This window comes from Lepeophtheirus salmonis, chromosome 12 (assembly GCF_016086655.4).
Source record: "Lepeophtheirus salmonis chromosome 12, UVic_Lsal_1.4, whole genome shotgun sequence".
NCBI classification, from domain to species: domain Eukaryota; kingdom Metazoa; phylum Arthropoda; class Copepoda; order Siphonostomatoida; family Caligidae; genus Lepeophtheirus; species Lepeophtheirus salmonis.
This window is the reverse complement of record NC_052142.2, coordinates 4,896,216-4,917,069: the sequence shown is the minus strand read 5'-3', so window position 1 is coordinate 4,917,069 and position 20,854 is coordinate 4,896,216. Positions and strand designations below refer to the sequence as shown.

Genomic DNA, 20,854 nt, shown 5'->3' with positions numbered 1-20,854 from the left:
ATTGGGAAATATTTTTTATGTTTTTTGACTGTTTTACTACAATAAGTTGCACCTTCGATAATGAAAACCCTTAACCTCTCACCACTGAAGTAGGAGCCCAAAACGTTGATAAGACTTTTGATTTCAATACTTGTAATTGTTTTATTGTCAGCCTTGATAACATCTTCAAGATTTATTAAATAATGACTACCTATTCCAGTCATGGATCGTAGTTTCGTCTCAAGCAGGAACATTATCATTTCCTAAACGTTGTTTTTTAAATCTTTAAAAACACTATTTTACTTTGGGACTCCACTGACTTGGTAATGAAGGAATGTATACCTTGCCAGTATTCGTTCCATAAATTTTACAAGGTTTGTTTAACTATCAATATCAAGTGGGACATTGGTGGAGACATAGATCTTGTTCAATTAATATTTATATATAACAATTTAAAAAATATTTTATAATTGTTATATTTATTTGATCTTGGTACATGTATACTTTTTTATTTAAAACAAGTTAATAAGAAATACTGTAATTGTAGGTACAATGAGGTCTAGAATAAATATATTTAAAAAAATTAAGCTACCTATAATATACGTATTATATTTTTAACAATGGAAATAATTTTTATTTTATCTTAATGTAAGGAAAACTACAAGCAATAAAATTTAAATATTTAAGATTTATTTTAAATTGGGTATCATTTGTATTTCATTTTTAATCAAACTTCACTAAAATCTATCACAGCTATATATTTAAACAATTTGAGTTGTCTTTTTTTTATTTATTCTACCAATTTATATACTTTTTTGACTCATCAATAGAAAGATGTTCAAGCTTCCTTAGGTTTTTTTTAAAAAAAATTTTATTTTATAGAAGTGTAATATTTAGCCCAAAACGTCGAAGCCAATTTGAAGATAAAAAAATTGTCCTCTTATTTTTTAGCGACTACAAAGTTCTTCATTTCATAAAAATTGATTCCGTGAATCAATTTTTATATTTTTTTAACCAATGAATAGAAAAGTATTTAAGCTTCCTTAAGTGTTTTTTGAAATTTATCTTTGTCAACTGATTTTTTTCACCAAACTGCCACACAAATCTGCAATTGATTACATCCCCTGTACATCAATTTATATATTTTTTTCACTAATGAATAGAAAAATGTTTAAGCTTCATTAGGTTTAAAACAAAAAATCTTTACTAATCAGGTGGGTAATTTTTAGACCAAAATGTGAAAACCAATGCAGAATTAATTTTACTTTATAAAATGAAGATGAATATCGCGACTTTTTCTTGAATTTTTGCAATGTATATATATTTTAATCTCTTTAGAATATTATTAGAGGCATGTCTTTATAATTTCTTTCAGAAAAAGTCACCGAATTTATTGTTTAAAAAAAAATGTAAATACTTTTGGCCTTTTATGCCTCCCAAAACTTCTTATCGATCAGCTATTCGAGTAACTTAATACGTGGGGGAGAAAAAAAGGTTAGAGCAATCCTTCTTTTGTATACCTACAAAAGAGATGATAAGGAAAATTGAGGTATTATTTTCTTCTAATGTGTTATATATTAATAAGTTAAAATTCGCGAATTAGAGTTAGAGTATTATTGAAGTAATATACTGGTTTTAAGAGCATAATCTCTTAACAATGATTCGTAATGGGTTTACTTTGATCACATTAACTATTAAGGCTTTTTCTCACTACTGACACCAAGCAGTATAGTTTATGAGCTCAAAGCTCTCACACCCTATTTTACCAATGAGTTATCTTTTGATTAACTAAATACTATTTGTTGGTTAATGTTACTAATTTTTTTGTGCCTCATCCTTAAAAGCTCCAACACCTGTCTTATTATATTATATAAAAAGATGTACATTTACTAATTTTAATGTTTGAACTAAAAAAATTATTCAATATTCTATAATATAAAAATATCAATGATTTTTTCTTCTTTTTATGTGTTTAAAGGTACAAGAGAAATGGCATTTGTACATGCTATATCAAGTGCAGGTGTCGCTCATGCACTAACTCGTGCATGTTCTAGTGGGGAATTAGAAAACTGCGGGTGTGATCGTTCTTTAAGAGGAATGTCTCCTAAAGGCTTTCAGTGGTCTGGTTGCTCAGATAATGTTGATTTTGGAATTACTTTTTCAAGAACATTTGTCGATGCTAGGGATCGAAGAAGAAGTCGAAAAAAGCCACAAAGAGCTCAACCTTTAATGAACTTACATAATAACGAAGCTGGAAGAAAGGTATTTATATTATTTTTAACTCTGCTACTATTTGAATGAACGAATAAATTTTTAATTGAGATATATGTCGAATAATCAAAATTTACATGAAACCATAACCATAAAAATAATTTAAACTTTTTACTTTTGAAAGAGTGCTTTATTTTTTTGATATATGCTGATATCGTCTTTTCAAGTTTAAAATAAAAACAAAAAACAACTACTGCATCTTCCAAATTTGTATATTTTTAAAGTATTATATAGAGATGGAATATGATACATTTAATCATCTTAGCTTTAATCAGAATTAAGACCAAAGATTCAGCAATGTAGACTGAGGCCCATTTTATGTCTGATGAGGTAGGGTCACACCACTTTAGTATCTGCACAGTTGTTTGGTATGCCATCCCATCTGTAATACAGCATATTAGCAAGCTCAATCAGTCACCAAATATGCATATAGAGCTAGCTATGAGTGTTTTGAAAGGGTGCTGAGTAAAGTTATCAGTTATACGGGCAAATTGTTTTATGAGAGGACAGATGACAGCCAAATGCATTTATGAAGCAATAGATGGAGATGCTGTTTTGAAACCGAAAAAGTTGATGTCCAACAAATTAGGAAATTACATAAAAATCACATTATCAGTACTATAGACATTTTTTCAATATTATTGTTGATGCTGCTACCTCAATCATGTAGAAGAGGGTTTCCACAAATTATGCTAACATATGTAAGATTTTGACAATTTTCCAAGTCTTGCTGATGAGGAACTAAAAGATTAATGTGAGGCGCTAGGCACAAAACTGCACTTTTAATGTCACTCTTATTTGGATAGTAGATGCATTTTTCATGGGATAGAGAACTTTGCTAAATTGCCATCAACAACCATGAGTTAAGCAAATGAGTTCCAATGCTATCTGGAGAAGCAAAATCTCCAATCGTTCAACTTGTTCTGGTGAAAAACATCATTTTTGATGATAAATTCCTGTAAGTAAACTAATATGAACATTTACACAATTATACAGAAGTAATAGTTTAGTTGTAATTTTATGTTGACCTCACGTGGTATTTAATTAACTTGTATATTTTTGGGGTCATATTTGAAATTCCCCTAAAAAATTATTGATGCAAAATGATGGACTCGTTGCATATTTACTGCTCAAAATTATAGAATATATATTTGTCAGAGAAGTGGTGTACAAATTATAGCCCGGGAAAGCTTGTAGCAAATATTGATTCTACTTATTCAAACGGAATAATACTAATATTAATAAGAATTAGTACAGATCGAGAGCACATTTGTATGTGTTCTATTAATTTACTTAAAAAACGTAGATTTGAGATTGTTCTGATTAAATTTACATCCCCTAATAAGGCTAAAAATTCTCCTAAATGTAGTCAACAAAATCCAAAAACTACAGACGCCCAGAATAAAAATTTTTAAAAATAGAGGAAGGCACTTAGTTCATCCAATTTCTGCTCCTATGTCTACTAAAAAAACTTCTTTATTAATAATTTAAAAATTGCTTGAAGTAACAGCCAATTGTATTTATCTAAACAAAACAAAAAAAGTGACAAAGGCAAGTTTTATATACGACAATAAAATTGCAAAGCACAACATGCCATTTGCAGAAGTGGAATTTATTAAAGATTGCAAAGTTGATGCTCTCAATATTGTGCGTCCTGAAGCTAAATCAAAAGTAGAAGCTTTATCTTTATCATAGAGGACTATTGTTTGTTGCATAGATTCTATCGATGTGAATGTTCAAGAACAACCATCAAATGCTTGTACTGATTTTCAATGTTTTTCTATTTGTTTGGATGAAACTAATGATCTTCAGGATACTCCTAAGTTGCTCATTAATTCCCACACAGACTGACACATTGCCAATTTTGAAGTTTATGGGAAGATATGAAGGCGAATTTCAACATTGTGGTTAACCATATAAATGTGCACTGGTTAAGCGTGATAAAAGTACTAAAAAGAGTGTGGGAAATCAAAAAAGAAATTATCTTTTTCAATAAGGCAAAAATTTCTTTTTTAGATTTTGCGTTTGCTATTGTAATATTGCAAAAGATAAATCAATGAAACACAAAAGTACAAGGTTAATGGTGTATTTACTCATGAAATGTACCAAAAAATGAAAGCCTTCCTAATGAAACTTACAAATTTTACCAACATCAACTGATGTCACTCAAAAATTGTCATATTATTACAATTATCGGCTGTTAGCATTACATGATAAATTTATTCGAAGATTTATTGATTTCAAAGAGTGTATTCTTAGCTGTTTAGATATTATTGTATGAATTACTGAATGAGTCCTTCTAAAGTATAATATCTACTTCATTTCGTGTTTTAACAAGGTTATTATGTTGTATGCTTAATTCACATAATTATCTAATATAAAATTATTTTCCCGATTTCTCTTTCAATACTAATGTGATTAATTATATATTTGGTTGAGTCGATTATAGTTGCACAAGGAGTCGAAATAATCAAAACATTTAGAAAAAACTGAACGGGCAATGGATAAATGTTATGCATTACATCTTTAATATTCAAAATTGCTTGGATTGTGTTCAATAAATACTAAAATAGCCAACCGTATTATTTTGCTACATTTATAATTTTCTTGCCTATAAAACAACTTATAATACACCTTAAAAACTGTTATGGGAAACGTCAATTATAGTCGGTCAGTAGTTTATTTGAGTGGAGATACAATTTTCACACGATGGTTATATTCTAAATTAGTGACCAACAATTTAGTAATTAAGTAGAGGACTTCCGATTCACTAAGTTTTGAAATTACACTGTTATTAAGATTTTTTAATGGATTTCTATTACAGTATAGAGATCACTTTCTCACATAATCACAGAATAGTTTCCATGAACTATAACAAAGGAGAACAAGTTAGGGGGAGGGAATTGTGTGTAAATGAATAAAATCTTTGAGTATTGAATCCAAAATTGATCCCAGTTTTTCTCTGAATTGTCTGAATTTTGATATATCTGGGATTAAATTAATTCTGCACTATTATCATTCAGATTCCTTTTTTACGCTTAAAAAAATCAAAAAATTAAAAGTAAGAATAATAAAACTTATGTAAAAGTGTTTTTATGCATACAAAGTGTTTTTATTGATTCTGTATCTTGTTTTGAACTCGATATATTTCCGTTTTTAGGCTGAAAAAGGATGAATGACGACCCTCTTCTCTAGACCCTTATGAGTTATTCATAATATATGATTTAGAATAGTAGAATATCATAGGTTTTATTATATAAACATATTCAATGTATAATTTAAAAAAGATCTATTAAATGATATGTGTCTCTAAGAGTTTTTGTTCCATTTCGTATTTTTTAAGTAATTTCATTTTATATGGAGGTGTAGGGTGTACAATGATTTTTTAACGTTGCCATGTTGATATAAAGTATTTGAGTTTCAAATAACTAAAGGTCTCTTATGGATCTGTAAATGTGGTTTTAGGCACCAGACTGTGTAAATAAAAGATAGATAATAATAATAGGTAGATGATAGATCCAGGTCCGCTACTTAGCATGCTGGGCCTCAACTTTTTAGTTTTTGGGGCCCCGCTGGAACTTGGGACACAATGCACTTTGCGTATAAAGAAGCTGCGGCCTTGTTTGTATCGAATATCATTTCTCGGGACCAAATTCTCTGGGGACACCTCTTGTTATAGGTGCCTGTTACCAAACTGAACAGGTATACAAAAGAACCGAGATCGAAGACCGGAACTGAGACTGATAAAGCTAACCCGGGACCAAAGCCGTTGAAATGAAAGTACCAAGACTGATAAAGCTGAACCGGGACCAAAGCCTTTGAAATGAAAGCACCAAGACTGGGAAAGATAGAGCCTGAACCGGGCACAACCTTTAATATAATATTAAATACTGTACTTAGTACAAATTCAAGTAAAGTATTAAATAAATTAAGAATTATTAATTAGTTATAGAGAAGAGGATCGTTTTTCATCCTTTTTTACGCTAAAAATGGAAATATATTGAGTTCATAATAAGATACAGAATCAATAAAGACACTATGTAATCATAAAAAATACTTTTACATAAGTTTTATTATTCTTACGTAGCGAAACTGAGGCATAAGACTGACGAGAAGTAGTTGATAATTCATAAATTAATTCCATATGATTGGAAATTTGTATATTGGCTCCTAATAACTTGCAATTTCAAATTGAATGTTTGACATAAAATCCAAAATGGATGAAGAACAGCTCCCGCAACATAATTTAAGCATCTGTAATTTATTGAAATGTATCACACTTTGTGTTTAGAATAAGTAAACAACAAAAATGATAACAAGTAGATTAAATATTCTTTTCGAGTCCAAATTATTCCTATTTTTATATCTGATATACGGAGGAGTTTAATTAAATGATAAGCCAGATTAGAAAAAAATGGATATAAGATCTGAAGGGCTATAGATTTCTGGAAGGCTTTGATAACATATATCTTATTTTTATATGGTATAGTTTCATCTGGTGTTGTTGTCTCTACAGGAAAATCAATATTTTCTTTTAAAAAATCTAATTTATCTTCTGAAACAAGAATTTAAATTAGTTTAATGTTTTGATGATTAATTCTACATGTTGTTAATGTTATTTTTTAGTTGTACTGAATCAGGAGTTTTTTCCGTTTAAAGTTTATTAATCACCTTCCATTCTCCACTCCCCTGGTTTTTTCTTCTTGCCAAAATATAAAGTGGTCTCCCAAGACGAACTAGAGGGTTGGATGATTCTGGCTTCAAAAAGACAGTTTAATTTTTCCTGACAAATACTTATTTTTTCACGAGAAAAACGAAAATATATGAGTCCATATGAAGGATAACTTCCAATATCTATTTAATGATGTACGTCCAAACGATTTTTGATTGGACTTTATTAGGACAAGATATTGTTACACAAGGATATAAAACAAAAAAATTTTTTAAAAAAGATTAAGATGTTTCACATATTTGCTTGATTGTAAATTTACCATTGATCATTAACAGAACACCTGTGGCAATGTTACCAGTTTTCGATTGGACAATTTTTCATTTTTTGCAGTCAATTTAAAATTCGTGATAACAGGATAAAGAATTATTATTTGTGTAATAGGAATTTGTGTAATTCCTATTACACAAATTAACTGACCAAATTGTTGCTCCATTAGATTCAACAAGCTTTACAGTTGACAGAATAACATATTACATAAATTAATTATAACTTCTTAAATAAGTAACTCCTTTATTGACGAAAATGTCTGTTTTTTTCCTTCAAATTATTGATTTGAGCTGCGACTTTGATAATGGACAAGGAATTCGCCACTAAACTTGCTTACCTATCCATTTTTTTGAAGGAATAAGAGAAGAAAGACGTGATGAAAGGTCTCTTTTTAAATCAAATTTTGATTTACTAAAATACCCCTATATCTTAAGAGAGCGTGAAGCATAACTAGGAAATGATCTACATACCTTAGGACGTTGCTTTAGATAATATGTACTTACAGACGAAGATTTGTATTCCCGATTATGATTTTGATTTGAAGTTTTTGATGAGCTAGAACTCTCTACGTTAATTGACTCCATATAAAGTATATCATGCCAGTACCCCTAACTGTTCTAAATAACCGTCGGATCTTAATATCGGAACAGGTAAAATTTCTGGATGAGCAGCGTAAGAGAACCCTTTGATGTAATAGATGCGATACAGATTGTTGTTATATTTATATATTTTATTAGAAGAAACGATAACGTGAGTAACTGTTTGATATGAAAAGTAAGGTATATCTGTTTCAATAATAAATAAACAAAGTGGAGCAACAGGGATCTCTTATAGGACACCACAAAGTTTCCTTATGAAGACAACGGGGAAAAAATGCTATACATCTTTCTTTATTTAAAAAAAAATGACAGTGTTAATTGTGTACATTTTATAAACGAAGTCTCAATATGAGGAAAATTGGAAACAAAATTACGTAGATATTCTTCCATTTATCTATAATTCCATGTCTCAGGAACGTGTCACCAATCTTATTGTCATCAATATTAGTCAGTATGTTGGAGAAAAAATTCATTTGAGGACATTATTGATGATTTTTAATATAGGAAACCAGAAGGTCAACTTCTGGTTAGCGTGTTCTATTATACCGAGCCGTGCAAAATTATTTACCAATGATGTAAATATACTTTTTCTAGAAGTTCTGTGGCAACCAATCTGACTGTTTTGGTATTTTTACTGTTAAACTAAACAAAAATCCTTCCTGTGAGAGCGTAACAACTTCCACACGTGAGACCATGTACAATCAGGCAACAAAGTATCGAAATTGCAGCCTCCTCCGAGCGGGAGTGCTTCATAACAACATTAAGGAACAGGTTGGGGCCTCGTTGAATACAATTTACAACGTTTCCAAGCGCTTGGAGGCTGGGGGTGATCTTAAGCATCCCCCTGGGTCTGGCAGGAAGCCCACTGTCTCAACAAGGCAAGTAAAGGCAGTGTTCAAGAGGACTCCCAACAGGTCCATTGTCAACATTGCCAGATAGATGGGAACGTCAGGATCAACTGTTTCTAGGGAATCAAAAAGGGCTGGAGGAAAGTCCCTGAGGCGTACTGAACGCCCTCTGCTAACTGAATGTCAGCGAGAAGTCAGACTTGAGCGTGCCAAGAAAATCTTGAATGATATCAAGAGCTCATCTGGACGCATCAGCATTTTTTTAGATGAGAAAACTTTTACGGTCGATCCTGTTTTCAACAGGCAAAATGACCGTGTTGTGAGCTTTGGAGATGTGCAAGATAAGCACCGCTATGCGGCAACAACAAAGCACCCTGCTTCGGTGATGATGTTGGGTCTTGTGGCCTCCAACAGGAAGGCCATGAAGCTGGTATGGTTCCCCACTGGCTACGTATTAACATCAGATGATTATGTGAAGATTCTGGCGTCCAAGGTCCTTCCGTGGATCAAATCCATAGTCGGCAACTCTCCTTTGGATTTTCAACAAGATGGAGCACCCGCCCACGCTTCCAAGAAAGCTCAGGGGTGGCTCAAGGAAAAGATGAACTTTTGGCCCAAGGACTACTGGCCCTCTCAGAGCCCAGATCTGAACCCACTAGACTTCTCTATCTAGGCGCACGTGGAGACCAAGGCCTGTAAAAAACGACACAAGAACATAAATGCCTTAAAGGCTGCTGTCAACAAGGCTTGGGCCTCCATGGACGCCAATTACATTCAGCAAGTCTATGGCGGCTTCAGACGTCACCTGACCAGTGTCATTGAGTCAAATGGTGGTTACATTGATTAAATTTGATCACAAACTATTTTATTATTCTAAAAATGTATGAATAAATAGTTTCTCAAGTCATTCGAAATGTCATTATTGTCCGCGATATGTTCTGAACAAAAATCGGTAAATAATTCTGCACGGCCCGGTAATTATTATATTATGTTATTGTTTATTTTATGTATCAGATATATAAATTAACATTAATAAATTAGATTCCAAAGTTTTTTCACCCCAATATAAGTATATCTCTAATAGATTGTCGATCATAAATATTAAGAGGGGAGCCCTCTATACTCCAGTCCCAGTACCAAGCATGGTCTTGTTTTATTAAATTTGATCAAAAACAGAAGTATTACATCTATGATACGACTTTTTTAAGTTTCAAGGGACCAGAAGAAGGGGAATTTAGTTCTTATTTGACGAGGAAATCGGAGTTTTTATTTATAGAATTTAGCTTTCTGAGGATATTGTTTTATTAATAATTTTATCTCTTAGAACCAGATCTTCGAGACTACTGAAATCATCCTTGTTGTTGAAGAATAATAGCTTCTCTACATATAAATGCACTATATCTATAGTTGTTGCAAAATCATATATTGGAGATCCCTGCCAAACAATAAGCTGAACAATCACCTATACGGTTCAGAGTTCCTCTATTAGTTTATTGGAAAGCGTTGTTCCCATATTGATAATTCTATGCAGGGAGGAGAGGGAAGACGCTGTTTTTTTCCAATTCACCGTAGGACATTTTGATATGTCCACAAAAAAAATTCCTATAAAGTTTCAGTGTGATTATGGTGACTAGAAATAGTCAACCTCCCAGTAGACAATAGTCAAATTTTTTCTTAGTCTCTCTAGTGCAGTAAGGTATTGTAAAAGGAAAAGTGTTTGAAGCCCATTGTGTTTTTCAACCATTATCTTCTCTGCAAGAACCAGTATCGAGTTTGCTTTATATATAACTAAGGATATTGTCTGAGTATTTTGTAGATTGATCCTTCTTTGAATGTTATACTTTCTGTACTCACTAGTATTTTTATATACTATGGTATTAAGTATCGTCTGGTTAGATATCGACTTTCTGTCTTTTATCAATTATATTCCCAGTATATGTACTCTATCTGTAATAAAAACAGACCTTATTTAAATCCCTATCGAAATAATAGACAAGCAAAAAGCAATTAAGAGTAAGTGCTGTGTATGTGGAAAGCCAAGAAATGTGCTTATATGGGAGATAATTTCCCAATGTGATATGAAGAATATGTATCGTTCTATAAGAGAAATGATTTTGCTTCAGTTTGCATGAGTCAAAACTCAATGTGAAGAAAGGGATGAGATAATCAAATTTACAATACATTAGATCATCAATCATTCACGTAAAAATATTTATTTCTACTAATGAGACTTGTTTATTTCCAATTGACCAATATCTCCACAAAGAAAGAGCTTTTAGAAACTGTGCATTCCCTAATACAGGAGCTACCAAAACTGTAATTTTAGATTTTTTTTTTTTCATTATACGATATCCTTATGTGTCTAATTGACATAAAAAAATCCAAGTGTGGAACAATTCAACACATAATGGTGTTATCAGTCTCTGTATTGTTGAGTCTTATGGGACCAAATCATAGATCAAAGTAAATGTTACTCCTAGTCAACAAGATACTTTAATAATTCTTTGGCATTACCTTATTAATTTAAATATTGTCCTTAATATTTTTTCAGAGTCTTTGATCCACGTAATTTCCCTGTCAAAAGCCAAAATAAAAAAAACCTTTTCTCAGAGGTTTGATTTCATTTTCCAAAAAAGATGACAACTATCAAGCAACGAGATTATCTTTGGAAAATGATATCAGCATACTATATTTTACATTATCCACTCTATGGACGCATCGTTACTAAACTTGGCTCCAATATTATTATAAGCTCATCAGATTTAATCATTTCCCATAGTCAATGCACCACAGAACTAAAAAAAAAATTCTATCTGAGCTTCATTTTTCCTGCAAATGCATTTGGAAAAGAAAATAACTATCTCGATCCTTATATTTTTAACATTATAAAACATATGATTTGATCATGTTCTATATGTATAAAATTAACCTTACATTTTCTCAATCCAAGCAACCTATGCAGCAGTCAATATCTTCTTGTCTTTTTGAATCCGTATCCTTGGATATCATTGAAGCTAAAGAAAAAAAAAATGCCAAATTATCCGTTCAGTAAATTGCTTTTTGACAAAATGTCCTTGGGCAAAAATATTTTCGGTCAATGGTACTATGTCCCTTCTTTAATATTGCGTATATTTCTGTAAATGCTTACATACTAGTTGTTCTTTAAATCTCGTCCTATCACTTGTATCTCAGGTATCACAACTAGCTTTTTGAAATAAACCAAGATCTACTGTATTTTTATTTTTGCTCTTTCATGTGTTGAGTCTTGTATGAACGTATTATAAACTCAGCAAACGAATTGGACTTTATATTAATTTATGAGAATCAAGGGCCTTGGTTTAGAGTTCGTTTCATGCCATACTCAGTCAGTCATTCTTATATTAATAAAATTATCAAATCAATTTACACAATATTTAGCAGTTGGCAACAACAAAAATATGAAAGGCTACCATTTGTTTTTAACATCGAGGTTGCGATTATATGGCCAGAATTATATTTTTTTAGTGATGATTCCCTCCAATACAAAGGAGAAATCTATGTATACATTTTGTAAAAAATAATGTCAATTGAAATGAGTTTCTTGTCTTATGTGTCCGTTCATCTAGTTATAACCACGGATTATTATTTACTGGCTATGGTGTTTTCCCTTGTTAAAAAGACAATAGCTGGTCCAAAAATTTGACCTGTCCCTTTTTCTATATTACTTTTAAGACATCGAATGGATAATTTTAGGGGTTCAATTAACTGGAAGCAAGAAATTGACTACCTAATTTTTGTCAATATTAAAAAAAGGAACATATTTTATGAAAATATCTACATAATTGTCCGTCTATCGTCTATCTTTTGTAGTGCCACTCAATTGTAGTTATCCATAAATTCTTGGACAATATTTGTGAAACTCCTCAACTTCACATAACCTGATACACTTTAACTCTCCAGGACTTTCAGGCACCAAAGTAATCTGCAATATCATCATATAAGAACTGATTTGAGACAAAATGGGTTATGCTCATAATGGCAAATCCACTGAGACGTTCTTACTTCATAAAAGATTTAAAAATAAGTTTTCATCAATTTGAGATTAAAGAAGCTTCTATCAGGGGCTGCCACTGTGTCAGGAAGAGTGACATATATTTTTAAATCAACCCTCATGGGGGGGGGGGTAAGTTGCAACTACCTTCTTCTCATGCAGGAAGGTCAAAAGTACCATGTTTATTATTTTCTTTGATGGCAACAGTACGAAATTCTGCATTTCCTTTGGAAATTCTGTTCCATTTAATGTCCAGCTAGTTGTCATGGGTCAGAGAAGTACTTAAAATCTGACACTTCTTCAAAGTTGGGAAAATTGAGGAACACGCCAAACTTTTTATAAATATCTCTAAGATTAGGACATTTCTCATTCAGTGAAGAGATGGCAGTATCCACAACCATATTAACAAATGTTGTTTCCGTTTTGCGCAGTGTATCTTGTATGGGCTCTTATGGAGACTTATAGCCAAATGCCTCCTTGTAGTTTCAAGCGCTTTTGTTTGAGTTGAGCCTCTAGGTTCAAATCATCACTCATGTCATTTACAGTTGCATCAGAAAATAACTAACTTGTGAGGAAATCACTGGTTTTCTTCAGCAACTTTATAGTTACATTAAGCTGCATTGATAGTGGCTGCATCATTTTACTTGTATATTTTATCCTTCTGAGAATATCAAACCAAATGGCTGTACAACGGAAAAAGAAAGAAAGAAAAACTAGGATTCAACCTCTTTAGCCTAAGACTGGGCTTTAACTATGACCAAAGTGTCTGCAGTTTTTTCCCTGACTTCTAGAATAGGCTTCCTGATTTGCATAGTTTAATATCTTACTGGTTTAATAGTTTATTTCGTACTTACCTATCTAGTTTCAACCCATTATTTCAGCGTAATTTTCACATACTTCAGGAGGATACCCCACCTAATGATAGATACTCAGAATAATGTTAACAACTTTGATGAATGCCCAAAGTAGCTAAGGGGATTTGGTGATATTTTTGCAGCATCAGCTTCTACCAAATTTAAAGTGTAGGCAGCACATGGGACCAAAAAAAGCTCTTGCAAATTTGCCTGAACACTACTTTTCCCCTTCATGTTGGCACCGTAGTCATAGGACTGGCCTCTGCAGCCTACTAGCCTAGAAAAGACAAATGGGGGGGCTCTTAAAATGAAATTCAATGTTAGCTCTACTCTTCGGATGCAAGAGTATCTTTTAAGAGTCCTAGAATAAATAATTCTTTTATTTCTGGCTTTAACTTATTTTTTTTCTTGGGTGCTTAAAAGATGCCTTTAATTTAATTTTCTCATTTTCATAAATTATCCTCCCCCCCTACTTTTGACTGATCTGCAACAAGAAATGGCCTTGAACATGAAGTATGCTTTCTCGTGACACTATCCTAACTATGATTGAGATCTGGGATGCAACCTAAAATAATGGAGAAATTATGATAAGGATATTATTATATTTTTCACAATGTGTTCCATTATTTTAGAAGTAATGAACTTTATCAGTTCATTGTGGATTATTTTGCCAAACTAGTTAATGGGAGTACCAGCTTTGATTTCCAATTTACTGACATGCTGCTTCATTATTGGATCAAATTTGGACATAAGTTTTACCTCTTTCAGAAAATTTCAATTGTTTGAATTATTTGATGTGTATGTGGTCCCCCTAAAAGCTATATTTCTTTCAGGTAAGGTCTGAATTATCGGCACCAATCGAGGTAAGACGTCACACTGCCTTTTTTTTCTGGCTCAGCGGGGGCAATTCCTCACTTATCTATTGTGAGCCCTGCCGCAAAACGGACTTTCAATTGCTTCCATATTATTATGTGAGCATTATACTCATAGGTATTTACACCGACCTTGATCAAGTATGTTGCATTATTCAAGTCCCTTAGTTCTTCCCTATTGAGTTTGTTTTTCTTATAGAAAACATCTTGCCGCAGAAGCAGTGCAAGCTATCGTATTTTTTAGACTATATAAGTCCGCTTCTTTTGACTTTTTGTCCATTGACTAAGACTCTGATAAAATAGTCATGTTGACATTTTCGTCCGTCCTTCTGTTTTCAATTTGAAATGGATCCCTGTGAACCAACTCTGTTCTTATCTCATTAGTTAGAGGAGATTGCCTATCAGCAGGGTCTATTGGAGTAGCAGAATGAGTGCTTGATACTGCTGAAAAGGAAGTATCGAGAAACCTAAGCAGTTTGCCTAAAGAGTTGAGTGTTACTCAATAACCACATGATTTCAATAATAAAGGAAAATAAATAACATAGATGACAAACAAGAGATACATGCATAATTTAGATTATACTATATGCAAGGGTTATTAGTGACAATATCCTTTTATTGGCATTGTGGTAAGTGTGTTGTTGATTCTACGGTCATAACTTCACTGTCATCTCTCGATAAAAGAACACAAGACGATTCATTATTAATTAATTTTTAAGAACTCATAAACAAAGTTGTTCCCTTATCGGTTTAGCAGTTCTAGCAATTTCAGTTCTTAAACCGCCAAAACTGGAATAGACAAAGTCGAGCCAAGACTGCTATGTATTGTTTATCCATTTGGGCTCTTATGCTTACTTTCTTTTGTTTATTTTTATGGTTTATTTATTACCTTTTAATATTCCTTTTACCTAATTTCATGTAAATGAAAGGTTTAGAGAATAATTTGTTACAATAGAACTGCTGAACCTGAATCGGGATAACCTTGCTCATGAGTAGTGACATTATGATTATGTTCTCACTCACTGCCAAAAATAACTCAATGTATGAAAAACTTTGTTTCGAAAAAAAAAAAATGTGAACAAACTTAGCATTATAGCACCTATTGAATATGATTAAAATTTACACAAGTCTCCGTGTAGGTAAGATAGGAGTATTCTAATGGTTAACAACGATATCAATTTTTTTCTGCTGACAACAAACTATGTCATTGGATGGATCTCTTGATATATGGACCTGCCTCCACCCATTGTTCCTTTGAATTCATTTTGATGTCCTCGGCACATGTATCCAGGCTTGAGCTTCATGTTCTGGGATATCGTTGTTCTATGAAGAGGCTGACATTCGTTACTCGGTAGATCTAACCTCCAATATTGGAAGGTACATTCATTGTAGAGATGACTTTTGGCATCAAGATCTATGACAATGACTTCTAACTTCGTGAAACATCGCTCAGTGATCATTAACAATTATCAATAACATCATTCGGAGTCCAATCTCCAGCCACAGTTCCTTTATTAAAACTCAGAATGATTCCTCCTACATTCAATTCTACTTTGTACCCTACTATAAGAAATATTTATTGATTCGAGTTCTTTAGTTTCCTTGGCAAAGAAGTCTATCATCTTTAGCACACTGATTTGTAAACAACTCCATTTATGAGGACTGAATTCGTGCCGTACGCTCTGTACAGACTATTAATTATTATACAACCTGGACAGTTCAAGCCTTATTTTCCAGTTCCCTTAATACTTGTGAATCATTGCATTTTCAAAACTTAATAATTATGGATTACAAAATTGTTTATAGCCATAATGAAATGTTACCATTTTCAAGACTTAGGATGTATACACAAATAAATTAGTTACATATTTTTACAAACACAGTAAATATTCCAAACTACAGGATTATCTCAAACGGAAATTCTGTTACCTGTAAGAGAGGCCCTTGCATTAAATTATTTGACTTATTTTTTGTATCAATTTTAATTTCGTATAATGGAAATTCCTTTATCCGTAATACGGAAGGCTTTTGAGGTACAGTAAGATTAAAACCCCATTCGATGTACGGAAATGATGTCTCACCAGAAGAGTATTCTTAAGTACATATGTATGTATATAACCGTCATATGAGATGCATAAATAAGATATAGTTATGCATCTATTTTGGCATCAACTAGTTAATCCAGATAATGTGATACAGCAACCCATGAGCTTGTTGTTTTGTTTCATACATATTTATATGAAGTGTACAGATTCAGTTTACTTAGAAAAAATTTTATAATTTAGAAAAATGTCATTAAACGAATACACGAAAGAGGATTGTTTTGACGGTGGAACAACGATTAAAGTGCATCAAACTGAATGAAGAGGGTCACAAAGTTTGTACAGCACACAATACATAGGTAGTTTAATAAAGAATACGAATGTATTTTATATTATCTTAAGGTTACTAAAATACAAGAGATTTTCGGTGTTGGCAAAACTCAGGTATACGAAATGCTGAAAAATAAAGAGAAAATTCTATGTGATTATAATCCTGGTACTCTATCTGGTAAGCGTAATCTTTTCGTGGATCGTCGTTCCAAATACTCTACCATGAATAAAAGAGTAATAGAATGGATTATGGCCTGCCGTTCAAAAAATTCCCCACTAAATGGACCTCTCATCAGGGAAAATGCAGCTATTTTCGCTTTGTCTATGGGTTTGAATGACTTTGAAGTGTCTCAGGGATGGTTGCAGAAATTTATCTCAATGAATCAACTCAGCAGTTCTGTTTTGTGTGGTGAAGGGGCGGGAGTTCAACCAGAGACTATTGAAGAATGTAAAAAGAATCTGCCCGTTCTCTTGGAAGGCTATCAAGCAAAAGATGTTTTCAATTGTGACGAAACTGGACTTTTTTTCTGAACACTTCCAAGCCGGTCTTATGTCCACAAAAGAAGAGGGCGCAAAGAATGGGAAAATGGCCGAAGATGGCATCAAAGTTTTGGCAGATTCCATGTCAGGTGAGAAGTTGCGAGCTTAGGAAAAATTCACAATCCAAAATGCATCTCGCAATGTTCCAGATGTCAGATGTAGGTCAAATATGAAACCAACAAAAAAGCCTGGACGAACACCGATATAATTCTAGGCTGGTTGAACTCTCTGAACAACAAAAGGGTCCTTCAAAATAGAAATATCCTGTTATTTATGGACAACTGTGAAGTTCATCCACCAACAACACTCCCCAATGTAAAGGCAGTGTTCTTCCCCCCAAACACCACTTCCCATCTGCAACCTATGGATGCCGTATCATTCTAAATTTCAAATTAGTATATAGAAAGTCTATGCTCACAAGTATAATTGTGCGAATGGATGATTGCAACCCAGCTAGAGAACTAAAAGAGAAAATAGCTATTCTTGATGCCATCCACTAGCTGGAAGATGCTTGGATGAAGGTGGAAGAGGACACAATATCTAAACGTTTCGTAAAGGTTGGATTTACATCGATCGACGGAAGAATCCAATCAATGGAAGAAGTGGAATGGGATGATAGTGAGCTGATACTTCTCTGCCAAGTTGTCCCGTAACTTTCATATCAAGACATCATAAATGTGGGTTAAGACTTGGCGGTGACAAAGCAATATACAATTGAAGATTTAATGCAGCAATAGAGCTAGGTCCAAGCGCAGATTCAGAAGATGAATCCGATGAATAGTTTATTAAAGGGGAGCCAGTGAAGCCCCCATCCAGCAAAGAAGTGATGGAGATGGCATCAAAGATATTGCTATATGTTAATGAGTCATGTAATTTGCCTGAGGATCTAAGGTCTGACTATTCAATATTTAATATTATTTATATTTAAGTACGTATATATGTATGTATATATTATTATTATTTTAGTATTTATTTTTTAAAAACAAACTTCTTAAAGAAAACAAATACGCCATTTGTGGAGAAAAAGTCGGAACTTTCGAGGATATTTTTATTAAATGTAAATTTTCAAACAAATTTTTTGAGGCCATGAAGAAATCACTGGAATAAACCCTCAACATCAAGCAGAAGAAGAATATATCATCTTACACTCCCTCAAATAGGGGGGGAAATATGACAGTGAAGACATAATACCATCCAATTACCTAAGTATGATGTGCGTCCTCGGTTGCAAAAAAATCCTGTTAACAAAAAATATTTCATTTGTATGTGAAAAACGATAACAGAACAATTTGTTTGTATTCAATAGAACTGAAAGATACCATCAAAGAGGTAAAGAACACTCTCTTGGGAACCATTACTTCTCCCCGCAGCTGTATGCTTCACTAAACAGGACGATCGAAAATAAATTAATTCGTTTCATTGTTCAAAACATGGTTTTTTTTTTTAACTATCCTTAAAAAATTTCTTGGAAAAATTGTTACAGTATATCTAGTAAAAACATACTTTAATAATAATTGTGGTATACATGTGGATATCATAAATTGCAGGGATTTTTTTTGTATTAAATTTTATTTGGGCGTGTTTTTTTTAAGAGGATTATGTCGTCATACTAATATAAGCGAAACTCTTTGTAGCAACTTTTCTTTTCTGTGTTTGCTTTGAACTTTATCGTTCTATTACTAATTAGTTGATACGTCAGAGGTTGGAAATTGACAATAATTACTGTATCATCATTCTCTTTTGTCGAGTGATCAGTTACGTCATATTCATTCTTGCGAGAAGATACTTAAGACAATGTACAATAGTAAATTACTTTGTGAGCTTCTTGGATTGATGATGGTGCTAGGTACTCATAAGTTATGATTATGATCAATTTAAGTATTTTTACGTGAAATATTACTTGAGTTGTACAAGGCAAGTACTTAATTTAACTCCTTTGAATAAATAATATACGACTGGCTTTGATATGCAATTGTCTAATACTACCCGGGCTCTATTTAACCACTACCAAAATCCTGTAATAATGAGAAAAAAAAAAAAAAATCTATAACATGAGAGTATTATGTCGGTTCAACTATTTGTCAAGTTATTGAGAATACTTCACAATAGCATGCAGTCTTAGGAGGATGGCTGTTATGATTGATCTCAAATGACATAATTCAATCTCATAATGGACTTTCTCCTAATCTTCCAGACCTCTGAGATGTGGTTTAGTTGAAGCTAAACGCTTGTGTATGAGTGTCGATGCTACTCCAAAAAGTTATATGCTTTATCAAACAAGAATATCATTGAAGTCCTCCTTTAGACTAGAGCACCTAGTTTATGCTTTGTGTGTACATGATTTTAATTGTTGCTACAACATTGAAACAAATTCAATCAGAAATTTTATAAATCATTTACACATCCAAGGAGCTACGAATACCAAACCGCCTTCATCTATATTTTAAACCTAATTGAATTCACTTTGCTACATGTATCATTTATTTTTTTGTTCTACTTGGGAATTATATTATATTTATTTGGAAGATAACACTTACTAATATTGCCTATTTTCGCTTCATTTTTGTAAGATAAATTGTTGAAAAATATTAATCTTATATAAAAATAATATATTATTTCATTAATTTTTCTCAAAAGTTATAAATTATATTAAAGAATAATGAAATGAAATGATAATAACTATTATAAACATATTTTATTATCCATTTACCTTTAATTATCTTTTATGATTTATTATTGAATATTTAAAATATATTTGATCCTATCACCACATCCAATAAAATGTAATAGTTAAATCATAAAAGATTTTTTTGATAATGGATGGATAGAACCCGAGATGTGAATACATAATTGATGGCAACAGTTCTTTAATTGAACATTTAATTTGTATATTCTAAAGTCATCTATATTATCAATAGTAATACAATACTTTTTTATCTATATTAAGTTTATGGCGTTGACTTTGATCTTGCAGGTATCAAACAATTCAATCATAACCCATGAAGTTTAATTATTATCAAAGATTCAAAAAACAAGTTAAATAGTTTAAAAATTATTTGTGTAACATATTAAGCTCAATATATTTATTGAATTGCTTCACTTTTTTTTTAAATTTAAATTGTAAGTAATTTTATTTTGGAAAAAAAGATAAAATTAATGTTGATCTGTATTTTGTTTATTTTTCAACTTGGTGTATATCCAAGTATAATTAAAAGTAATAAACGTTTTTGTAATGGATTTGTAAGATCAAAGCTATTTATTTTAGCGACTTTATCAATACGTGTATAACAGTAACGTTCATCGTAAAATTTATTATTCATTCAAGTAATATAGAATATATTTGTTTGCCTCGATACAATAAAAACCAAAATCAAAAGCTGAAAGTAAATGCTCAGCTTTGTAAAATTGAAGTAAAACATATCTTGAACGTTTTTCTTCATTTATTGTATTAGTATTCTTCGTTAATAGAAAATAAAGATAAACTACTGTT

At 32.0% G+C, this 20,854-nt stretch overlaps 1 protein-coding gene and 1 long non-coding RNA gene across 34 annotated transcripts in view; one reads left to right on the top strand and one right to left on the bottom strand.

Moving 5' to 3' along the window:
• Positions 1-20,854, bottom strand: part of LOC139906841 (uncharacterized) — a 285,448-nt gene that overhangs the window by 42,632 nt on the left and 221,962 nt on the right. The gene's annotated exons all lie outside the window — the stretch shown is intronic.
• Positions 1-20,854, top strand: part of LOC121126884 (protein Wnt-4) — a 112,174-nt gene that overhangs the window by 63,781 nt on the left and 27,539 nt on the right. For 16 of the 32 annotated variants that reach the window (XR_011782865.1, XR_011782867.1, XR_011782866.1 and 13 more), the window contains 2 exons: positions 1,958-2,241; positions 14,414-14,593. Coding sequence is in view for 29 of the 32 variants with exons in the window: in XM_071892281.1 (XP_071748382.1) it covers positions 1,958-2,241; positions 14,414-14,593 (464 nt within the window). In the remaining 3 variants the exon portion in view is untranslated. The remainder of the gene's footprint in view (positions 1-1,957; positions 2,242-14,413; positions 14,594-20,854) is intronic. The other 16 variants (XM_071892290.1, XM_071892300.1, XM_071892301.1 and 13 more) reach the window with 2 other exon arrangements.